This window comes from Populus trichocarpa, chromosome 8 (genome assembly GCF_000002775.5).
Source record: "Populus trichocarpa isolate Nisqually-1 chromosome 8, P.trichocarpa_v4.1, whole genome shotgun sequence".
Classification (NCBI taxonomy): domain Eukaryota; kingdom Viridiplantae; phylum Streptophyta; class Magnoliopsida; order Malpighiales; family Salicaceae; genus Populus; species Populus trichocarpa.
Window position 1 is genome coordinate 7,066,479 of NC_037292.2, and position 22,486 is coordinate 7,088,964.

At 37.4% G+C, this 22,486-nt stretch overlaps 3 protein-coding genes across 6 annotated transcripts; 1 reads left to right on the forward strand and 2 right to left on the reverse strand.

The window, feature by feature from the left end:
* Positions 1–334: 334 nt before the first annotated feature.
* On the forward strand, positions 335–6,735 carry LOC7485932 (putative phospholipid-transporting ATPase 9). Its single transcript, XM_002311375.4, has 10 exons — positions 335–1,254; positions 2,167–3,614; positions 3,710–3,986; positions 4,069–4,157; positions 4,260–4,368; positions 4,555–4,764; positions 4,882–5,007; positions 5,116–5,214; positions 5,365–5,556; positions 5,670–6,735. Exons 1-10 carry the CDS (start codon positions 859–861, stop codon positions 6,306–6,308), a joined length of 3,585 nt encoding a protein of 1,194 aa, XP_002311411.1. The 5' UTR covers positions 335–858; the 3' UTR covers positions 6,309–6,735.
* A 738-nt stretch (positions 6,736–7,473) lies between these two features.
* LOC7483905 (uncharacterized) lies at positions 7,474–11,701 on the reverse strand. Of its 3 annotated transcripts, none has more exons than XM_052455463.1 (2): positions 11,051–11,701; positions 7,474–9,045 (listed from the first exon to the last, which is right to left on the reverse strand). In XM_052455463.1, exon 1 carries the CDS (start codon positions 11,699–11,701, stop codon positions 11,063–11,065), a length of 639 nt encoding a protein of 212 aa, XP_052311423.1. In that variant the 3' UTR covers positions 7,474–9,045; positions 11,051–11,062. The 3 variants fall into 3 exon arrangements, with proteins under 3 accessions (XP_052311423.1, XP_024462923.2, XP_024462924.2); XM_024607155.2 differs by lacking the exon at positions 7,474–9,045 and adding an exon at positions 9,556–9,798; XM_024607156.2 differs by lacking the exon at positions 7,474–9,045 and adding an exon at positions 9,923–10,037.
* On the reverse strand, positions 11,063–17,893 carry LOC7485933 (proline-rich receptor-like protein kinase PERK9). Of its 2 annotated transcripts, XM_052455462.1 has the most exons (9): positions 16,662–17,892; positions 16,014–16,622; positions 15,160–15,570; positions 14,986–15,072; positions 14,470–14,540; positions 14,284–14,360; positions 13,907–14,054; positions 12,693–12,854; positions 11,063–12,582 (listed from the first exon to the last, which is right to left on the reverse strand). In XM_052455462.1, exons 1-9 carry the CDS (start codon positions 17,110–17,112, stop codon positions 12,412–12,414), a joined length of 2,187 nt encoding a protein of 728 aa, XP_052311422.1. In that variant the 5' UTR covers positions 17,113–17,892; the 3' UTR covers positions 11,063–12,411. The 2 variants fall into 2 exon arrangements, with proteins under 2 accessions (XP_052311422.1, XP_024462921.2); XM_024607153.2 differs by having other exon boundaries at positions 16,014–17,893.
* Between the last annotated feature and the right edge of the window lie 4,593 nt (positions 17,894–22,486).

Consider the following 22,486-nt stretch of genomic DNA (forward strand, 5'->3'; position numbering starts at 1 on the left):
AGTGAGTCTTTTAAATTTATTTTTTATTTGAAAATGTATCAAAACCATAAAAATTATTAAAAAATATCAATTAATATATAAAAAAACACAATAAAAAAACATAATTTTCAAACACACTTTAAATGAAAGTAAATGAACAACAATCAAAGCAACTGGGTAACAAAACAATTAATGTTAAAAAAGAAGAAGGAAAGGCAACAGCAAAAAAACGAAGTCAAAAAAGAAAAAAGAAAAAAAAAAAGGGGGTCATCCATTTTAATCAAAGTCTACGTTCAAAGCGTACAGGATGCGCCATCTCTCATCTCCTGCTTCTTGTTGCTTTCCCTTTCCAAGAAAAAAGAAGAAGAAAACAATCCAATGCAATAATTTTTTTTTTATAATAAATACTAATTCAATGTAAGACCGCCACCATCCACCTCGACAATTTTTTCTCTATCTATATTAAAGAGAGTGGTTTGTTTTAGGACGCACTCAATCTGATATACCTCTGTGTCCTTCAAAACAAACTACCCTTGTACTGTCTTACCTTTGTGTTCTTCTTCAAGGGTGGAGATCACATCCAAGAATCCATGTGATCATAGCTTTTAAAGGTGTCTCTACTTTTGTCCAATCCTCTGTTTTTAGCCGCGTCAATCTCTCAAAGTTCCTTGCCTTTTCTTTCTTTTCTTGTTCAATTTTCATCTTTGTGTTATTGGGTTATTGAATTTTTGAGCTTTTAGGCTCGAATTCCAACTGGGATTTTGATTTTGGTGTGATTTCTGCTTCTGGGCATTCCAGTTTTCATTCAAAGGAGCGGCATTTTTAGCACTCCTAACTATAGAACCAAAAAGTTCTGTTCTTTGTTAGAGGAGGAGAGAAATGGCTGGTGGTGGGAAAAGGAAGAGGTTGAGATTGAGCAAACTGTACTCGTTTGCATGTGGAAAGACATCTTTAAAGGGTGATCAGTCCCAGATGGGGTCACCTGGATTTTCAAGGGTAGTTCACTGCAATGAACCAGACTGTTTTGAGGCAAAGATTAGGAAATATAGTAGCAACTATGTTAGTACTACCAAGTATAATGTTGCTACTTTCTTGCCCAAATCATTGTTTGAGCAGTTCAGAAGAGTGGCTAACTTCTATTTCTTGGTTGTGGGTGTCCTGGCCTTCACTCCTCTTGCACCTTACACAGCTGTCAGTGCTATCTTCCCCCTTATTGTTGTTGTTGGAGCTACCATGGTTAAAGAAGGTATTGAAGATTGGAAGAGAGCTCAGCAGGTATGATTTTTATATTTCATCTGTTTTCTAAGTTTGATATGTTTATTGATTATGGTTTGATGTGTTTCAGTAATGTCTTCTTGACTTGTTCTCATAGAGAGAAGTTTCAGATTACTGTACTGATTGAATGGTATTTGTATGATTTGATGATGAAATCTTGGGATAATTTTGATACTACTACTGGAAATTTTCATTTGTTTCAAATTACTGTACTGGTTGAATGGTATTTGTATGATTTGATGATGAAATCTTGGGATAATTTTGATACTACTACTGGAAATTTTCATTTGTTTCAAATTACTGTACTGGTTGAATGGTATTTGTATGATTTGATGATGAAATTTTGGGATAATTTTGATACTTCATTTGGAATTTTTAGTTTTCTTTGCTTGACATATCTGGGAAATCTTTTGCCTAGAAGTTTAATAAGGTTTTAGATGACAGTGATAAACTAAATGAAAGTTTTGACATGTTACTGACGGAGTCTTTAGAGAAAAAAAAAAGACCTTTCTTTTTCAAAAAATTAAGAATTGGAGATAGTTGATAAATTATATCTTCAATATGTCTGGGGAGAGATGGACCGGAACTTTAGCTCATTTTTAAAGATTCATGTCATCTTTTCCCAGACTTTGTGTAATTTGTAAAAGTAGTGAAACATCACATACAGGATGAGCCTTCTGCTCTCTCACAGGGTAATTTGTGCTACACTGTTTAGCATCGAAACTCCTTTTCCCAAATAGCAGTCCTGTTTATATTGTATATGTTTTACCTGCAACTTTTTAAATGCTTCCATGTTCTCATGCATGTTATTAGAGATGTCTATATCGAAAATGATAATTATGCTGATCATCCATCTTCTATTGAAATTTCTCATATCTGATCTATACTTTTGCTTTCGGAATGCCTTCTCAGGATATTGAGATGAACAGTAGAAAAACTAGACTGCACCAGGGTGATGGTACTTTCAAATCCACTGGATGGAAAAATCTGAGGGTGGGAGATATAGTGAAGGTGAAGAAGGATGAATACTTCCCAGCAGATCTCCTCTTGCTCTCATCAACTTATGATGATGGAATCTGCTATGTTGAGACCATGAATCTAGATGGAGAGACAAATTTGAAACTGAAACAGGCATTGGAGTCAACTGCATTCATGCACGAGGACTCTTACTATCGGGATTTCAAGGCTCTTATCAAATGTGAGGATCCAAATACAAATTTGTACTCATTCGTTGGAACTCTGGACTTTGAACAGAACCTGTATCCCCTGTCTCCTCAACGGCTTCTCCTCAGAGACTCAAAACTCAGAAATACGGAGTATATATATGGGGCAGTTATCTTCACTGGACATGACACTAAGGTTATGCAAAATTCTACAGCCCCCCCTTCGAAGAGAAGCAAATTTGAGAAGCAGATGGATAAAATTGTTTACTTCTTGTTCTTTGTTCTATTTATGATGGCATTTATTGGATCTCTTGTTTTTGGAGTTGCAACTGACAATGACTTGGATGGCCAGAGGATGAAAAGGTGGTATCTCAAACCAGATGAGTCTACGATTTACTTTGACCCTAAAAGAGTGGTCATGGCATCACTTTATCACTTTCTGACTGCTCTCATGTTGTACAATTACTTCATCCCAATCTCCTTGTACGTGTCAATAGAAGTCGTCAAAGTTTTTCAGAGCAGTTTCATCAACAACGATATCAATTTGTACTATGAGCCATCTGACAGGCCAGCACATTCTCGCACCTCAAATTTGAATGAGGAACTTGGGCAAGTGGACACAATACTTTCTGATAAGACCGGAACATTGACATGCAATTCCATGGAGTTCATCAAGTGTTCTGTTGCGGGGACTGCTTATGGCCATGGGGTTACAGAGGCTGAACGGGGAATGGCTATGAGAGAAGGTGAAAGTGTGAATGGTTGGGATCAGAGCAAGGATTCTTCCAGTACAAAACCACATGTTAAAGGCTTTAATTTTAAAGATGAAAGGATTATGGATGGGAAGTGGGTCCATGAACCCCAAGCTCACATCATCGAAAAATTCTTCCGCTTGTTGGCAATCTGTCACACCGCCATACCTGATGTGGATGAAGAAACAGGGAAGATTTCATACGAAGCTGAATCACCAGATGAGGCAGCATTTGTGATTGCTGCAAGAGAAATTGGTTTTGAATTCTACAAAAGGACACAAACAAGCGTTGCAGTGCGTGAGTACAATCCAGAGACTGGTAGGAAAGTTGAAAGGGTGTATACAGTTTTGAATGTTTTGGAGTTTAACAGTGCAAGAAAGCGAATGTCTGTGATAGTAAGAAATGAGGAGGGAAAATTACTATTACTTAGTAAAGGAGCTGACAGGTTTGTGATCAACTACCTTGATACCCTTCACACTGGCAAATTCCTTATCTTTTAATCTATTGCTTATTAATTAAATTAACCTTTATCCTATGCAGTGTCATGTTTGAAAGGCTTGCTAAGAGTGGTAGGAAGTTTGAAGAGGAAACCAGGAATCACGTGAATGACTATGCTGATTCTGGCCTGAGGACCCTCATACTTGCCTATCGTGAACTTGATGAAGAAGAGTACAGAATTTTTAACCAGAAATTCACCGAGGCTAAGAATTCAGTTAATGCAGATCGGGAATCATTGATTGATGAAGTGGCAGAGAAGGTTGAGAGGAATCTAATTCTTCTTGGTGCAACTGCTGTTGAGGACAAACTCCAAGAAGGGGTGAGTAAGAAAACCTAAAATGTTTTGAAATAAACTAGCCTCTTTAGAGATTTTGAATTTATTTTTCTATTGTACCCATTAGGTTCCTGCCTGCATAGACAAACTTGCTCAAGCTGGAATTAAGATCTGGGTTTTGACTGGAGACAAAATGGAGACTGCCATCAATATTGGGTATGTTATTTTGAAACGGGTGTTTGTTTTGATGCTTTTAAGATGGACTTTACAGTTTGTATCATACGTGGAGGTGTCTGACTTCAAAATTTGAACATGCAGCTTCTCCTGTTGTTTGCTTAGACAAGGAATGAAGCAGATCATAATCAATTTGGAGAATCCAGAGATCCTATCATTGGAAAAAACAGGAGACAAGGATACCATTGCTAAGGTAAAGACTGCTTTAATTCATCATGGATTTCAATCCACTTCAGATTACTTACTTGTGATAGGGATTTATTTTCCTTTTCTCTGGGTGTCATCTTGGTGGGAACAAGGGGATGTTGAAGTTGAAGATGCACCTTAAATTATTATGAATCTATATGTGATATTGATGGGATACATGTTCATTTTCCAGGCATCAAGGGAAAATGTTCTTCGTCAAATAACTGATGGAAAGGCTCTGCTTACTGGACCAAGTGGAACCGCTGAGATATTTGCATTGATAATTGATGGAAAATCACTTGCTTACGCATTGGAGGATGATATGAAGCATTTGTTTCTAGATCTTGCTATGAGTTGTGCTTCTGTGATTTGTTGCCGTTCATCACCAAAACAGAAAGCACTGGTGGGTTATCATTCTTTCTGTAGTTTTTCTCTTCTGTAGGCGCATTTGTTATTAGATACTGAAGACCTTCTATATGCTTTTCTTGAAGGAATAATTGTTTTAAATTGTAAAATACAGGTTACGAGACTAGTCAAAATTGGAACCAGGAAAACAACATTAGCAATTGGTGATGGTGCCAATGACGTGGGTATGCTTCAAGAAGCAGATATTGGAGTTGGAATCAGTGGTGTTGAAGGCATGCAGGTCCTCTCCACAGAAAAGCTTACATCCATTTTAATTGTTGTAAATATTTCTCTACCTGCTTGTAATTTACTGACTTTTAACCCTATTTTATGCCTGTTTTCAACTCAGGCTGCCATGGCAAGTGATGTCGCAATTGCTCAGTTTCGGTATTTGGAGCGTTTGCTACTCGTACATGGGCACTGGTGTTACAGGAGGCTCTCATCAATGGTAAGGCCATTTGTACATTTGGAATTGGACTTGGCTTCAACATTTTCAGTAGTAGCCTTATATAACTTTAATGATTATTGATGCACGTCGCATGCGATCATGAGTTTATTCCTTTTCATGATTATCACTGATTTTTTTTTCCATACGCAGATATGCTACTTCTTCTACAAGAACATTGCCTTTGGTTTCTCCATTTGGCTATATGAGGCATATACATCATTTTCCGCACAGTCTGTATACAGCGATTGGTTTTTGTCATTTTATAATGTCTTCTTCACGGCTCTTCCAGTTGCTGCTTTGGGTATCTTTGAACAGGATGTATCTGCTGCAAGCTGTCTCAAGGTATCTCGCTCACTTACTTTGCAGACTCAATTATGGTCATTAAATGGTTAGTAAAGTAGAAGTAAACATCTTGGTCAAATTTTGGTCATTTTTTGACTTCTTTCATATTTCAGTATCCTCTACTATACCAAGAAGGTGTGAAAAATCTCCTCTTTGGCTGGCGCCGAGTACTTCATTGGCTGGGTAATGGGTTCTACACTGCAATGGTCGTTTTCTTCTTCTGCACAAGTGCACTGCAGCACCAAGCCTTCACCCGTGATGGAAAAACTGTTGGGATGGAAGTTTTAGGAGGCACTATGTATACTTGCATTGTGTGGGCTGTGAACTTGCAGATGGCACTGTCTGTTTGTTACTTCACCAAAATACAGCGTGGCCTAATTATATATTGTCTTTGTATGTTGTACATTTTCTTCTTGGCATTTGGGTCCCTGTCTCCATCAATGTCAAAAACTGCTTACAAACTCTTCACAGAAGCCCTCGCCCCAGCTGCTTCGTACTGGTTTACAATCATATTTGTGATAATCGCAGCACTGTTGCCTTTCTATGCATATTCAGCAATTGAAACAAGGTTCTTTCCCATGTACCACCAGATGATACAAAGGTTAGAGAGTGGGAAACACGAAGATGATCCTGAGTACTGTGATATGATGCGACAAAGGTTATTGCGGCCACCAACATCAGTAGGTTTCTCAGCACGCTTGGCAGCACGAGCGAATAAGTTAAGACGCAAGAACAAGAATCAGCCACGATAATGGCTAATTATTCTTGGAGGGTATCTGTCAATGTTTCTGGGTTGTGGTCATCTGCTCAAAATCCGAGTCCCCGCTGTCTATGACTTCTGAGGCTTCTACTTGACCAGAAGGTTTGCCCTGCAAATTAGGAATTTTTGGTGACTTTTTTTCTGGAAGCATCTTTCAGCTGTACCATACGTGGAACAGGAAAATTATGCCAAAAGGAATTTAAATTTTGTTTGTTGTACTTTTTAAAAGAAATATAATGTTTATACCGACTTGTATTATTTTACAATGTATGTAGGAAACAAGGGAATTCGTAGTAGATTTGGAATGTATTGCTGTTTATAAGAATAAACTTTCTCTGTTATTGTAATTTGTAGCTCTATTCAGTTCATTATTTGTTGGTGCTTCTTAATAAACATGGATTCTTTTTAATTGACTACAACTCATGGAGTAGGTTTTTATTTTCCCGTCTCTGTTTCTCTGGGCTTGGTAAATTTGTTGAATCTCCTGAAGCACACAGCGGATGTCTTGCTTTTAATTGCAGTCAGAAAGTTAAAACAGCAGGCGGCCAAACACCCTCTTATTCTTGGTTGAACATTTGCAATAATCAGTGATCGGAGCTTGAAATTCTCGGAAATATTGCCATTTCTCTTCTCCATCTTGGTGCTCTTGGGCATAATGTTGTTTCCTTGGCAAAAAATATGGCAATAAAATTGCCTGTTCTTTCCCTATGAAACACCACAGCGGGAGCGGAGCTTGTAAATGAACTTTCTTATCTCCCTGGTTTGATTTCAAGATGAGTTAGGAGCACAAAAGTTTTGGCCCTAGTCTCAGTGGTTCAGGTTTGAGTTTTAAATGAGTCAATTTGATCCATATTATGTTTTCTTTATCAATTTAAACCGTTACTGTAGATTCTCTTTCCATCTCTCGCATTTGATTAGCATTTTGTATTCAACTCTTGAGAGCCCGTTCAGTCAATTTCTGCAGAAAGCAGGGATCATCAGAACAGAATATCGATTAACGGGCATAATTTACATCATACGGTTGTTTTGTTACTGAAAAAATATACAAAACCAGGATCGAGTGGCTGCTGTGGATGTAAGTTATACGGATAAATGCATGCCATCGGCCATCATCAGTATGTGCAAGAAACCGACATCAATATCTCAAAAAAAGGAGAAAATAAAACACCATGCCTTTTTTTTTTATATGATAAATGAAGATTTAATTTATCCAAAAAGAGACAAGTAGGAATTCATCCTACTACAAAGTTTAGGCCATCAGCATGTACATCTTTTATGTCAACTAGCTATAACAACATCCACTGATTACAAATATAAGAAAAACTAGGATTCAGATGAGCTTCCTCAAGTATCTGTGCCTTGTATAGTTCCCCAAAGCACCTTATCCTCAGACAAACGATCAGGATAAATAGCACCCACATATAGCCATTTGTAGTCTAAGCAAAGCTTCAGAAAAGAAACTAGGCCATACCCAATTGCCATCTCTCAAGACTGCTAACAACTTAGCATTAAATAGAATTCCAGATTCGAACAGTATCCTCTATCCATAGGATTTAACAAGCACACCATCTGGATGCCACCACAGTTGAGTAGTTTTTCCATCTCCCACAATGTAGTGACTTTGATCCCAAACAAACTTTCTGAACTTGAGAAGCCTTTTCCAATACCAAGTGGAGTCCCCTGTTATTTTCAAACCCCAAAAGCTTCTCCCTTTCAATCTATTAACAGTCACCCGCGCTACCATAGAGATCCTGCCTTCATAAACAAATCCAAATACATCTAAAAATGAAGGCAACATTCCATTCTTTGATCTTTTTTACCCCCAATCCACCCTCGTGCTTGGGCAACGTAACTTTGCTTCAAGCAACTTTAGCTCCTCTGGCAGGCCCCTCTTTAACCTTCCATAGAAAAGCATTACACTGCTGCTCTGTAACCTTCATTACTCATGCTGGCAACAACACCGATAGTTCTGAATGCTAAAGATGACAGATGATATTAACTGTAATCTTCCAGCAAATGAAAGATTTTTTTTTTGCCCATTTCTGAAGTCTTGAAGATATTCTGTCCAGTAAAGGCTTGCAATCTGTGTAAGCCAGCTTTTTCGTAATTAACGGAACACCCCAAATATTTTACAGGCAGTTTACCAATCTTGAACCCAGTAACAACCAGCATAGAATGAGAAAGAGAAGCATCTACCTCAGCACAGAAAATTCACTCTTCAAAGGATTGCGCTTTAATCTAGACAAACAATAGAATTGATGAAGTATGTCTGCAACTTTTTCAAGAGAATCCACTGTTCCTGTTGTAAAGATCATTAAATCATATGCAAAACACAAATAAGTAAGATTGTTCTTTTTACATTTGGGATGGTTAGACAGTTGGCCTCCCATAGCTGATCTATTTAGTAGGCAAGAAAGAATCTCCATGGCAAATACTAACAAGTACGGAGACAATGGATCTCCTTGCCTCAATCCTTTACTGCCAGAAAAAATATCTGTGCAAGCTTCCATTAACCACAATAGAGAAAGATGGAGTTGTAACACAGCCTTGATCCGAGCAATGAATTTAGCAGGGATATTAATAGCTTCTACGAAATTAAACAGAAAATCCCAATGTACGGAGTCAAAAGCTTTCATCAAGTCAATTTGAGAGCACAACTGGGAGGCCTATTTTTCCTAAGATAGCCTTTCACCACTTCCTGAGCAATCAATATGTTATCTCCTATTCTCCTGCCATATATAAATGCAGACTGGTTTAAACTAAAAAGATAAGGAAGGAAAACTCTTAGCCTATTGGCTAGTATCTTAGTGATGCATTTATAAAAAACTGTGCAGCAAGATATAGGCCTTTTTGGCACAAGAGTAATAACTGTGGAATTTACTGCTTTAAGCAACTTTCTTTGTTGAAAGATATTAGATACAGCTGCAACAACGTCTTCACCGACAATATTCCAAGATTTCTTAAATAAATCAGCTGAGAATGCATCAGGGCCAGGTGCCTTGTTACTTTTTAGAGAAAACATGACTTTCTTAAATTCAGGAGTAACATCAGCAATCATTTATTGCTTCAAATGATAAGAAAGCCTCTTATTCAAGATGCATTAAAAAAAAGCCACACTTTCACCGGAAACTGCATTATCCATATCACCCAGCAACTTTTGATAAAAACCAATTATCTCCACTTGAATTTCTAGAGGAGAAGATAATCCAGATCCATAAGAAGCATATAGAAGTGAGATATTGTTCTCTTATCCAACATGGATTTTTTTAAAAAAAACATCGTACATTGCCATAAACATAGTTCTATATATTTTCAGTTGTAGAGTTTGTATCCCATGGTCTTATTCATAGCAATCCATTTACAGACTAACAACTACCCTTTTGCCCGTGGATCATTGGATCTAGTTTCGTGCATTCAGAGGCCGAATTGCTTTCTCAATTGCGGACCCTGGACCTCGAATGATATCGCATCCGGTTTCCGTACTTTGATGGATTGGTGATGCCGCCATTAATGTCATGTGTAGCAGAAAAATTAGTGAAGAAAATCTTGGAAACTAGTAGATAAAATGTTATTTTCATGTTATTTCGTTTTGCAAATAATACCAACCACTACAATAAATATAACATCATACAATCCACAAGTTGTGTTGATAGTTGTTTCAAGTGGGATTCAGGTCTCTTCTCCTCCTTCCATCTTGTTCACAGGAATCCCATGACCAGACCTTAAAAAATATTACATTTACACATACAAGAAATTACAAGAAAAATCAAATGGAAAAAAAAGAAATAAATAAAAGAAAAGGTCATAGGATCATCTCAAACCATCAATGATGCTAACGACACATTAATGGACATTGCAGTTCCCAATGTCTATGTCCATGTATTAACAAGACTATTTTCATCAGGGGCGGAGGAGCATAGAAGACTGAGGTGGGCTGTAGCCCAGGTAGAAAAATAGATCTTAAAAAAACGTAATATCCCATCTTATAAGTATAGCCTTTTTATTTATCTTTTTCCAAATCCATATATGTGAATATTCCCTCTGCATTATTCCTTATTAGCCTCGTACCTTTTCATTGGGCTTATTAGCCTTTGGCATCCCTTTCTGATTTAGCCTGCTTGTTAAAATGTTTATTCTAGCACTTGCTAACTATATTTGTTCTCCATGTTGTCATTTAAGATTGAAGATGAAAGAAAAATGACAACGACTATGGATATGGCTTGCTTAAAATTCAACAGAAAGAAAGATTTAATCTTAGTGTGCAGAAACTAGATTAAATATATCCTCGTTGTTTTATTGAATGGACTGTCCTGGGTAGCATGGGTTGAAACTTATTTCTCCCGTTGAATGTTCATATTTCTGAGAGAATTCAGAGCATTTTGTGGTCAGTAGTTGACAAGCAAAAACTATTCAGGAAATCAAGCCAGTTCTTAAAACCAACAATTAATCAAACCCCATCTGAAATGATTCTCATTCCAATACACCCCCACGACATTAATTGTGGAAAATTATTGCATATGCCCAATGCAGCTTGGAACCTTCTTAGAAAATCACCACATTTATCCTTTATGATTAAGGGTACTGAAATTGTATTTTGCCGATATTGGCATTCTAGTCTCATTGTTCATGTAAGAGCAAAATAGCCTAATGATGAGTAAAGAATGACTTGGATGTAAATTTCTAATCAAGTGGAACTACTACGGATATATACAATAAATTGGAAATGGAACTTACTTTTTTGCTTGATTAATATGAATGCCTGAAAGATGTACTGATTGTTTCAACCACTTCAAACTGTGCAAAACTTAAATCAAATTCCTGCACAGCTACTATACATGCTGGAGAGGTCCCTGATCCAACCCTACCCCAAAAGCTTCCGAAAGCAAACTCCCCCTTCTGAGAAAAACCTTCTAAGACTTCCTCAACTTCCTCAATGCAGCTCTCACAATCATGCCCTCCATGGAAGTCATCTACTTGGATTTCTATAGACCCTTCTAGAAATTTATCAAAACTATCCTGGAACCTACCCCTGACCGATTCTAATATCTTCTCTTTCTTTCTGTGCCAAAGCTTCTTCTTAGCATATGCTCTGGTCTTCTGAATGACTTTGCGGGGAAGTTTGAGCAAGACGAATATGATCGATTGTAGTATCAAGCATTGGCAGCAACAAGATATGACTACACAATCTGCGGCCAGCATGTTCAGATCTTCCATGGATGTCAAAGATGGGAGAAGGAAGGGGATGATGTTGATGAAGAAGAATGGTTGATGAAGGTATGTCTTGATAAGGAATACGTTCCTTGTCCTCATTGGAGGGTAATCAGAAAGGGTAAAGCAAACAGAATGATATGTGGCAAAGCTAAAAAAAGGGAGGCAATTAGTCATGAATTAAAAGATTACATGCTGCATTTCCTGAAATGCAGCCATAGCTTTTAGTTTGGGTCATTGCATACAATAGAATATTGGACGTAAAGGGAAACATAGGGCGTCCAGATGTTGTTGCTTGAAACATACTTTTCTTGGGAATTAGATGGTTGCTTGTATGACCTCAAGCCTTGCCTTGAGTGTTTTGAAGTGTCTTCAAGATTCTCTCCCCTACTCAAGAATTGAAATTAACAAAAATTAGTCACTGTCTATGCGATGGCTTTCTTCACAAGCTTTTCCCTCGAGTTATCCGAACTTGGTTCCATTCACTTTACATGGTTCGTAAGTTTAACATTATCTCTCTGTCGGAATTTTTTTGTGGTCCTTTATCTTGGATGGTTGTATGTAAGAAGTATGTAACATTTCCTTTTCCGCTAAGAAATTATGGGTGTGCATTTATTCTTCTAAAACGAATTACCTGAACACTCTAAAAAAACTTAGTTTTACTGTTCAGCACTATGATATATTTTTTTAACCCAGCTATGATGTGGGAAAACCAATTTAACCCAGCTACCAGTATTAAGGGCTTGAAATCCAATCCCTACAGCAGAGAGTTAATTTCAGAGACCATCCTGTACATCTTGAGCTTGTATAGGCTCCATCTCGAAATTCATGAGTCCTGCTGCTGTTTGTCGAAGAATTCATCTCTAACACTATTTACCATGTGCTCTTTAAGTATCCGGGCTAAAAAAATCTGTACTGTAATTTTGACTACCAAATGCCATCCTTCGAAATAGTCTGATTTCTTCAGATTGTTGTGCAGAGTTAAATAACTCACTTTCTCCTACTCTCATTCCATTGGTTAGATCAGCATTTGCCAAGGTATGGAAAGCTCTAACAACCTGAGAAGCATATGCAGGCTTAAAGAAATGCATCCCACCATCTCCAAATCTGAACATTTAATGATAAAAGCAAGATTTTTCATCTAGTTCTGCGATCAAATTGCAATTACCTGTCCCATCCGTGGCCTCTTAGTAGCTGAATGCCGCACACAGACTGCAGCAGCCTCAATCATCTGGAACATTTCACTTTCAATGTAATTCTTTTCAAGCCGTGGATCTGCCAAGCTTTCAAATTCCTCATTTTCTAGTGCATGATTTAGCAAAGGTCGAGCCTGAAAGAAAAGGTACGCTTTGGGTGAGAAGATTTCGAGAACAAAATTGTGGAGGATCAAATACTAGCTTAACATATAGATCTATTTCTTTGAACACGTGCATTTTTTTTCCCTTTCTTTTTCTTTATGTAGATACAAAAGGAGATTACATTATTGAAAAGAGAACAAAAGAAAACTACAAAAAGCAGGATTATGTATTCTCCACCAAAAAGAACAGAGAAGACGAAACGACGTCAAGACAATTTTTAAAGACATACCATTGTTTCAACTCTGTGCATTTGTTTTATCAGTTACCCATTTTTTATCATTCATGCACTGAGGAATATCATGATCATGTACTGAATTTAATTCAAGGTTCAGAAAAATTAGTCCTAGATCTGGGATGGCTTTCAATTTTCGATGTACTGAGTTATTTTCATCAGTTAAAAATCTATACATGATTAGAGGCCACAGTCCACAGAACCCCTCCCCCCCACCGTGCATATACTAAGGAACAGCATCCACTCATCAAGCAAATCTTCCAAACAACCTAATTCTAAAATAAGCACACCTGTTCCTTAAATTAAACCACTACGGGTATATATAAGAAGTTTAAAACAAACTCTCTTCGAAACAGATCTAGTAGCCCTGTTTCTATTACTCTTGTAACTAATGTTCTAAAAAATGTGACAGTTTCAGCAACATCTACTGGTATCAAAGCTAAGCAGTCAGAAACCATAAAAACTTTTTACTCAAACTAAGCCATATCAACATATCACAGATAAGTAGCAACTTCAGGAAAAATGATCTGATTGAGTTTATCATTTATGCATGCTGAAATAAAAGGCACATCTATAGGATAGATCTGCTCAGCAGACAAAGAAAGCTAAGCACAAGGTCAATACAGAGAGTAATTGATCTGTCAATAAAATTGTCATTCAAGCCCTTAATACTTGTAACTAGGTTATTGGATGTATCTATAATGCATGCTTCAATGAACAATCAACAATTCATGAAAACTGAATGAGACTTTCTTTCATCAGCTGAACAGTCAGGGTGCACAAACAATTTACCCATTCAACAAGACTCTCGTCTCCCACGGGCTGCGATGCATCCACAGGCTTCCGTCCAGTGATTAGCTCCAGAAGCACAACTCCATAAGAGAACACATCAGATTTATCTGTTAATTTGCCACTTGATGCGTATTCAGGGGCCATGTATCTGAGCAATCAATTAAACATTAGATGCAATGCACATAGACATGGCTGATATATGTTCATTCCACTGGAAAAGAAAATAACACACAGCTGTACTTCAAAAACAGTATTCCCATCAACTCCCAACTGACTGAAGCCCTCCCTCCAGAAAAAAATAAGAGAGAGAGAGTAGGGGTGCCTCTAAGTAGCCCTGTAGTGGCAGGTATTTAAGCAAATAATAGATGAGTTATTACCCAAAGGTTCCCATAACACGCGTTGTTACATGAGTGTTTGTATCGAGAGCTAATTTGGCAAGCCCAAAGTCTGAAACCTGCAAAGTAAAATCTAGAAGCATTTAAACAACAATCTACTTGAAACTAATCATCAATAAATGGTAAAGGGAAAACTGTGAATAATCAGAAGCTAAAAACCATGCATACCTTAGCTTCGAAGTTGATATCTAAAAGAATGTTTGACGACTTAATATCCCTGTGAATAATCCGAGGGTGACCTAAACATATAATAGTAAATCAAATGAATAATACCTACTACACCATCTGCAGTCGATTAAGTGTTTTCATACAATATTTTAGTGTAAGAAACCAGTGCATCTATCAATGATCACATGGATGAGTTCTTATCAGCATGTTCTTAACTCTAGGAACATTAGTACTAAAACTGGTATGCTCATACTAATCTTGATTAAGATGAAATTTTGCTTATGCTTTTAGGATGAGAATATTGTAAAATCCTTCAGTTATTAGATCTTTGTTTTTTATTAGTGAATGTTGGATCATAACATTTGAAAATGAAGAGCAGGTACCAGTGGATAGCTTAAGAAAACAGTTGCCATGTGTAGATAAAGAATAAAAAACAGGTGAATAATGTCTTGAACTCATTTTGGAAGTGAGAGTGAACATTATCCAGCTACTAAAATCCAGACTTGAAATACTTACAATCTTCATGGAGATAAGCTAACCCCCGAGCTGCACCAGCAGCAATCTTAACACGTGTTGCCCAGTCCAGAGCTGGCCTACCCACCTCTACAGAAAGAAAGACCAACATGCATGACTGATGAACCATTTTGATGAACTGACATGCCAAATCTCAGTTATAAGACATAGCTTTACCATGAAGATGGAAATGAAGGGTATTGTTAGGGACATAATCATATACGAGCAATCTTCGGGTCTCAGATATGCAGTAGCCCACAAGTGAAACCAAATGGCGATGGTGTATACGACTAATAATCTCGACTTCAGCTTTAAATTCTCGCTCACCTTGCCCTCCACCAATTTTCAGCTGTTTCACTGCCACGTCTCTCCCATCTGGTAGGTAACCTTTATATACAGTACCAAATCCACCTTCTCCCAAAAGGTTTTGGGATGAAAACCCATTTGTCGCCTTGACTAGCTCTTCAAACGCAAACAAAGGCCCTGAATTACCTAACCCACTTGATTCAGGTGGCAAAGAAAAACAATCACTGCTAGAACCACTTGCTATTAGGGGAGCTGTAGACTGAGTCTTTGTGAAAGTTGAACCTGAGGAGACAAATTTAAACCTTAGAGTTCTTGTCAACAATATCATTCAAAGTGCTTAACAATAATCTCATTAAATGCAAGTCTGCTAGGAATAGATTACCGTCTTGATAGGTGAGCTGACAATAAATTAACCAATTATTTGTATTCTTTTAAGTTTTAAGATCGAAATGACCATATGATTTACATATAACCCTTTGTATTTGTTAGACTATTAACCAGAAGATATGCTCTAGAAAAATTTGATTGCAAATCAGACGCAGTACAAATTGCAAAGGTTATATCAAATTATGAGAAAAAACACCAATGAAAGTTTTGGACGTGACAGAGAAAAAACCTCTTGGCAGAGTTACCAAAAGCAGTACTTATTGAATATGAGTGATACTGTTGCAAAAAGTCATAACATGTTAAAGAAGAAATGGCGAAATGCTGTTTGAAATATATACCTGATCTTGGAGAAGAGCCCAAAGAAGATGGCATAACATAAACACCATTCAGTCCAGAAATCTCTTTTCGCTGCTTCCTCATGCACCAGAGAGCCAATCCAACGAGGATGAGCATTATAATTCCTATTGCTGCACCAATAGCCACTATACCTCCAATACCAATGCCCCCATTACCTGTGGAGTTTGAACTCTCGGGTGAATTAGGGGCAGTATTGTTCGTGGGTGATGGCGGGGAAACAAGTGAGGGTGGAGGTGGAGACAATCTTATTGTTGGTGGTGACAATGCTGGTGGAGTAGAATATGATGGGACAGGTGGTGGTAGAGGAGCAGTTGCAGTTGGAGGAGTAAGCATAGGAGGTGGCGGCACATTACTGGGAAGAGGGGCTATTGATGCTGGTGGAGGTGGTGAATTCTCAGGTGGAGTCGATGCTGGCGGTGGAGGTGATCTTCGAGGAGGTGAGACAGATGCTGGTGGTGGGGGAGGATTGGTAGGCAGTTGTGATGGGGTTGGAGGAGGCGGTGGTGGTGAATTTTGAGGTGGCCTTGATGAGGGTGGTGGTGGAGGTGAACTCTGAAGTGGCGGTGTTGATGGTGGTGGTAAACTTTGAGGTGGTGGTATTGATGATGGTGGTGGTGGTAAACTTTGAGGTGGTGGTATTGATGATGGTGGTGGAGGGGAACTTGTAGGTGGATTCACCAGTGGTGGTGGAGGTGAAATTGAAGGTGGATTAGATGAGGGTGGTGGTGGGGGTGGGGGTGAGCTCACAGGCGGAGTTGCTGATGGTGGTGGAGGAGAATTGGAGTTGGGTGCACTACCGGATAAAGGTGGAGATTGCGATGTCGTGGGTGGAGGGGTTAGTGGTGTGGCAGGAGGAGGATTTGAAAGAGCGGGAGGAGCGGGTTGAGGTGGCGGGGGTGGAGTTGAAGGGTTTCTTGGGTTTGGTGGATTGGCATTGGGCTGTGAAGATGGGGAAGTAGGAGGAGGAGGAGAGGAGGCTGGCGGCGATGAGCTAGTAGTGGATGGCGGGGGTGGTGTACTGTTTGAAGGTGATGAAACAGCCAGGGGGGGTGAATTTGGGGATGGAGATACAGTTGCCATTACTTCAGATCCAAATCAAGTGATTTTGAATTACAAGTCATGCAATAATTAACATCACAAAATTTTAAACCTCCATTAATTTTTCACTATGTTTTCTCAATTCAAGTACAGAAGGGTTTTTTTAACAAAACTCACAGATCAATTTCAAGAAGAACTTCCAAAATTTACAAACTTTAAAACCAAGAGAGATTCAAATCACCGAACTTAACCAACTAAAGCCTGAAAAGTCACCAAACATTCACAACAACCACTTTGGAGCCAGAACCTGATCGCCTGGGCTATTCAGCTAAACCCAGAACTCCAGTCTCTTTCCAGCTAAAACCCAGATCACATATATCACAAACCAAACCAAACCACATCACTAGAGCAACCTTTTAAGCAACGCCCATGTTACTAGATTTAGTGTAAAATAAAAAAGATTCAGACTTTGATCAGTAAACTGACTCCAGCAACACCAATAAGATCCTCTACATTCAATGAGAAAATGCAGCAACACTTGCACCGTTGGTTTTTCTACAAACAAGAAACCGCGTGCCAAAAGCCCGAAAAACTAAAAAAAAAACAAAAAAAGGTACAATTCCTCAACTTCTTCGGGTCATTTGCGTTGCAGCAAAACTCTCTAGCACTCTTAATCTCTGTCTTCCCTACATAGGAAGTTCAAATGAGGAACAAGAAGCAGCGATGATAGAGACCCTCAAAGCAGAAGAATACTGAGGCAGGTTTTTTTAGCATGAATAGTAAACGTTAAGATATTTTTAAAATCTTCGTAACGTAAGTGGTTGCGCTGCTTGTTATGGGGGCGCGTGCATACACGCTTCGAATTTTGATATTAATATTTAAAAAGAAAACATTAAGTTCTTTAAAATAACATGAAAAACATTTTCTTAAGATAATTGAAAAAAAAATAGTTTTAACTTCTTATTAGCGAGGAAATCAGAGCATTATCGTCGCCGTCATGATAATATTATTATTAAGGGTCCATTGATGCAAAGCACTGTCTTTGTGGTAACGTCAAGTCCAAGATACACCGTATGAACACGTGAATTTTTAAAAAAATATAAAGATGTCTGTCTTTAAATTCATCTGCAATTAGATTTTTTATATTAATCTTGAGTAAATGATCTATGTTTTGGCTTGTACATTTATAAATCTTGTTTTCCATTATTTTTAAAAACCCTAATAAAACTGAATTCTGAGAGATAACATACGGAATGAGCTCATTCATCGCATTGGAAGGAGAAGAAAAGCAAAAAGAATTGTTCAAGGTGAAGTGAAAGGTCTTCTTTCATTGCTAAATGTTGCTCTCTACGAACCGTGGACTCTCTTTTTTTCGGGTCTTTGTATATCATAAAGTTATTCCGTTCTTGATGTTAAAACGACAGGTTTGATAGATGGAAGAGGAAAAAAACCCACCTTCCCCACAGATAATGATTTCGCCTTCAAGCCTTGTTTGATCCTATAAACTAATCCTTAATGATATGTAATATGTTGTCTACTTAGACTTTTCTTTTAATTTTTTTTTATTATTAATATGGGTGTCTGTGTTAGCTTGCGTATAGCTCGACTGATCCCACAGTCCCTGAAGTTAACGATTATGTAAATCTTCGGTGGTCTTGAGAGGGCTCGAATTCGTGATTATTAGGAAGCAAACTCAAGGTCTGACCAGTTGAGTTATCTCTCAAGGTTCTTTTAAATTTTAATTTGTATTGCAGTAGCGGTTGATTTTTAAAGTTTTTTTAAAAAAAAATATTAAAATAATATTTTTTTTATTTTTAATATAGCGCATCTAAATGATATAAAAACACTTCAAAAAAATAATTTGAAATAAAAAAAATTAAAAAATATATTTTTAAAATACAAAAACAAACATTCTCATACAAAATTATTGAATTATTTGCTTCTTTGATTCAACATGGTGATGACAAGCGTTGTTTCATTTTAATTTTCTCCAATTAAAGGAACAAATCAACACTGATTGATCTTGTATATTATTTATTAACTTAGAAATACCCTCTGATGAGTTCGAGGAGATGCTCGGAGTATAATATCGAGTATGTTGAACTTTTTTTTTTATTACTGAAAAACATGACTCAATATGCAGCGCACGGGTGAAATAGCCAGTAGAGACTATTGGCAGCTTTATCCACTTCAAGCTGAAGCTGTAGGTAAAGGAAGTGAGTGGAAGCTGGAAGGCAGAGAAATTTTAATAAAGAAGAGGAAATATGCTAACATCAGGATGGAAGAAGAGGGTCTCCCAAACACACACTGCCCGACCGAAAGGACAAAAAATCTTAAGAGGTGGTGGCGGGCCTTTTTTGTCCAATCATATTTGACATATCTATGCCAACCCGTGAAACTTCAAAGTTTCATCTTTCTTTTTTTTTTAAATAAAATAAAATTCAATTTGTCTAGACTGTGTATGTTTTTTTTAGTGAAAAAAATATTTAAAAAAATTATTATTTTAATATGTTTTAAAGTAAATAATCATTTAAAAAACAACAGCAAATATAATACTAATTCAGCTCTTAATGTTTTTACATTTTGACTCTCGAAGAAATCCTACATTATTGTGAGACGATACTAGAACCAATCATATTATACTTATCCATGAATTGGTTTTATTTTTTATATATTTTTTAAAGTGTTTTTTTACTTAAAATAATATTTTTTTACTTTTAAAATTTTATTTTTAACATCAAAACAATTTAAAATCATACAAAAATTTAATTTAAATTAAAAAAATAATATTTTCCAAAAATATTTTTAAAACACCGATGCTTTGAGGTGTCGGTGGAGGTCGAAGAAAGAAGCGCAAGCAGACCGTAAATTTGACTGCACGCGTACTGGGTCCTTGATCCAGGCATGCACTTTGACAGCACGGAGAAACCCAGCAAACTACGCGTAAAAGTTAGAGAGTCAGGCCATTGAATCGCTGTTGGTGAACCATAAATATTAGTAATTAATGTTTGGTAGCCTAGAGCTAGAGTCTATCTCAATTACTCAATTATTAACTATGAATTCTATTTCTCGTATATAAATGTGTGAACATCTTGAATGATTCCCTGCATAGGAAAAAGATAGCTTTGTATGTTTTCAAATGTTAGAACCAATTGGGTTTGGTCAAAATTTAAGACAGCATGTCATGCACTCAAACACTACTTGTAGAATGGTAGCCTAGAATCTTGGTGTGAATTTAACCTGTAAGGAAGCATGCATCGAGTTCAAATTTAGAGAAGGTCATAATAAAATAAAATCTCAAAAATGTATCACTCTAGGTTACTGATAATTAAGAGAAAAAAAAGATCCTTGCAAGCAATTGGGCTTGGTTAAATTTAGGGACGACATGTGATGTGCTCGAAATCTGTGTTGTATGAACATGAATGGCTGATTGTCCATTTATTTCATAGCTTCAATTGTATTGAATTCTCCCTGTATAAATGACTTGTACACTCCATAACCATGAAAATCCTCGCCTGGAGTGGTTGTTCGGAATTCAAGATTTTATTGCCTATGAATGGTTAACCTAATCTTTATCGGGTTCACCCTCTAGAATGATTCAATTCTGGATTGATTGAAGTACTGCTACATTGGCCCCGATGAACTTTTAACAAAGACTTTGATCAAGCTGGTTGTGCAGAGCCCAAATTGAATCTGTTTATAGGCTTGGAACTTTGGATGGTCCCAAGAATGGCTCACACATGCTTCCCACAAGAGAAAAAAGAAAAGAAGAAATGAAATAATTCAACCGGTGCAAGTATTTAACTACGATGACCTCGGAGCAACCCAAAAGGGATGCATCACAGCACTGTTTAATGTTGGAGTGCATAGGAAGAAGAAGATAGTGTCGAAGTGTGTTCTGTTTGCCTAGAAAAACCACTCCCTTTTTAGGGCCTCTATGATGGAATTGGCAAAATAATCAAATGTCTTACTCTCTCCAAAACGATTTAGAGCGTCCACAACCATACTCTTTAAGTCTTTATCATGGCTCCTTGGCTATAATAGCAAGTATAGTTTTTTTCCATAGCATTCATGCTCTTTAAAACACCTTTTATTCTAGCTTTGTGAACAGTGCTCGCTACATATAGCGAGCTAGCACTCCTTGGCTGAGATAGAAGATTGGGCAACGCAGTTTGCGGGCAAAAGAAGGCTTAGTTCCAGGGTACCTGGTAGACCAAATAGGGGTGGAGAAGGTAAGAGGAAGTACCTAGTACACTCGTTTCTTACCTCGAAGCTTGGCAAAGGAAGCTTGTCTCTTTGTTTTAGCATGAAGAAAATGGGAAGCGAGGCAAAAACACAAGGCCAACAGTAAGGATTCAAGTCAAGAGTAAATCGTACTTGCATAGTGGGGACACAAAGCATGTCATGGCTGGCATGGCCATCATCACTCTTGTCTTTGGTGTCCCTTGGTTCCTCATGAACAAAGGTTGGTTTTCTATTCTTTTGATTCTCTACCATATATCTATGTCTTTAAATCAATTGGGTTGCTTTAATATCAGTTTTGGATTGGTGATTCAAAGATGAAAAGGAAATGAGAAGTGAGAGGAAGTGAAAGTTATAATCTTTTTGCAGTTTTCTTTACTGGTTCGTTAGTATGGTGATGCTGCTCTTTGTTAATTTTTGCTTGCTAAATGGAAAGTAAAAGGGAAGGGAGGGTGTTTTCAAAATTTTAGATTTTTCTTCTTTTATTGATTGGGAAGATGATCTATGGTTGAGTAACAGAGAAGTATTGCTTTGTGTTAAAAGGTTAATTACTCAAACTGCTGCTGCTGCTGGGTTTGATTTGTTTGGTTCCTAAAGAATGTTGTCGAGCAGGAATTTTTTTTTACTTTCCTGCTTCTTTCTCTTTGTTTTCCCTATTTGTTGACGATATTTTATCAGGGTTGGTTTTCTTTTCCTAACATGGGTTACAAGCCAGCTTGCGTGTATTTTGACTAATCTCACGGTCCTGAAATTAACGACCATATAAGTCTCCAGTGGCCATCATATTAGCAACCACAAAACTCGAACCTAAGACCACAAGGAAAACAAACCTCTTGATCCCAAACTCTTATTACTTGCCATCTATCTGGTTTTTTAAGCTGCTGAGACAGTGCGGAGCCATGTATTAGAAGCTTGGCATGGTGTTTGGCAGAGGAAGCTTGTCTTTTTGTTTAAGTTCAAATTTTGATAGCTAGAAGTGATGATTTAATGATTTGTTTGTGTTGACTGGGCATGTGATCATACACTTTGCAATAAAAATCTTGTCTGTTTCTTTAGTTTCTAGGAAAGGGTTACAATCTTGATCGGTGGATGGTATGATTCAAAGTTGCTTTTTATTTTTGATTATTTGATTCATGTGTGTTGGGTAATTTATTTGTTTGAAGTTATAAGAAAA

Excerpts from the sequence above, each read along its gene's own strand:
- LOC7485933 (XM_024607153.2), bottom strand. The coding sequence starts at position 17,112 with ATGGCAACTGTATCTCCATCCCCAAATTCACCCCCCCTGGCTGTTTCA. Across the intron at positions 14,541-14,985 it reads AGCTTATCTCCATGAAGATT|GTCACCCTCGGATTATTCAC; the intron begins GTAAGTATTTCA and ends TTATATGTTTAG. Across the intron at positions 12,583-12,692 it reads AGAGGCCACGGATGGGACAG|GTTGTTAGAGCTTTCCATAC; the intron begins GTAATTGCAATT and ends TATGCTTCTCAG.
- LOC7485932 (XM_002311375.4), top strand. The coding sequence starts at position 859 with ATGGCTGGTGGTGGGAAAAGGAAGAGGTTGAGATTGAGCAAACTGTAC. Across the intron at positions 3,987-4,068 it reads AGGACAAACTCCAAGAAGGG|GTTCCTGCCTGCATAGACAA; the intron begins GTGAGTAAGAAA and ends TGTACCCATTAG. Across the intron at positions 5,215-5,364 it reads ACAGGAGGCTCTCATCAATG|ATATGCTACTTCTTCTACAA; the intron begins GTAAGGCCATTT and ends TTCCATACGCAG.
- LOC7483905 (XM_052455463.1), bottom strand. The coding sequence starts at position 11,701 with ATGACTAATTGCCTCCCTTTTTTTAGCTTTGCCACATATCATTCTGTT.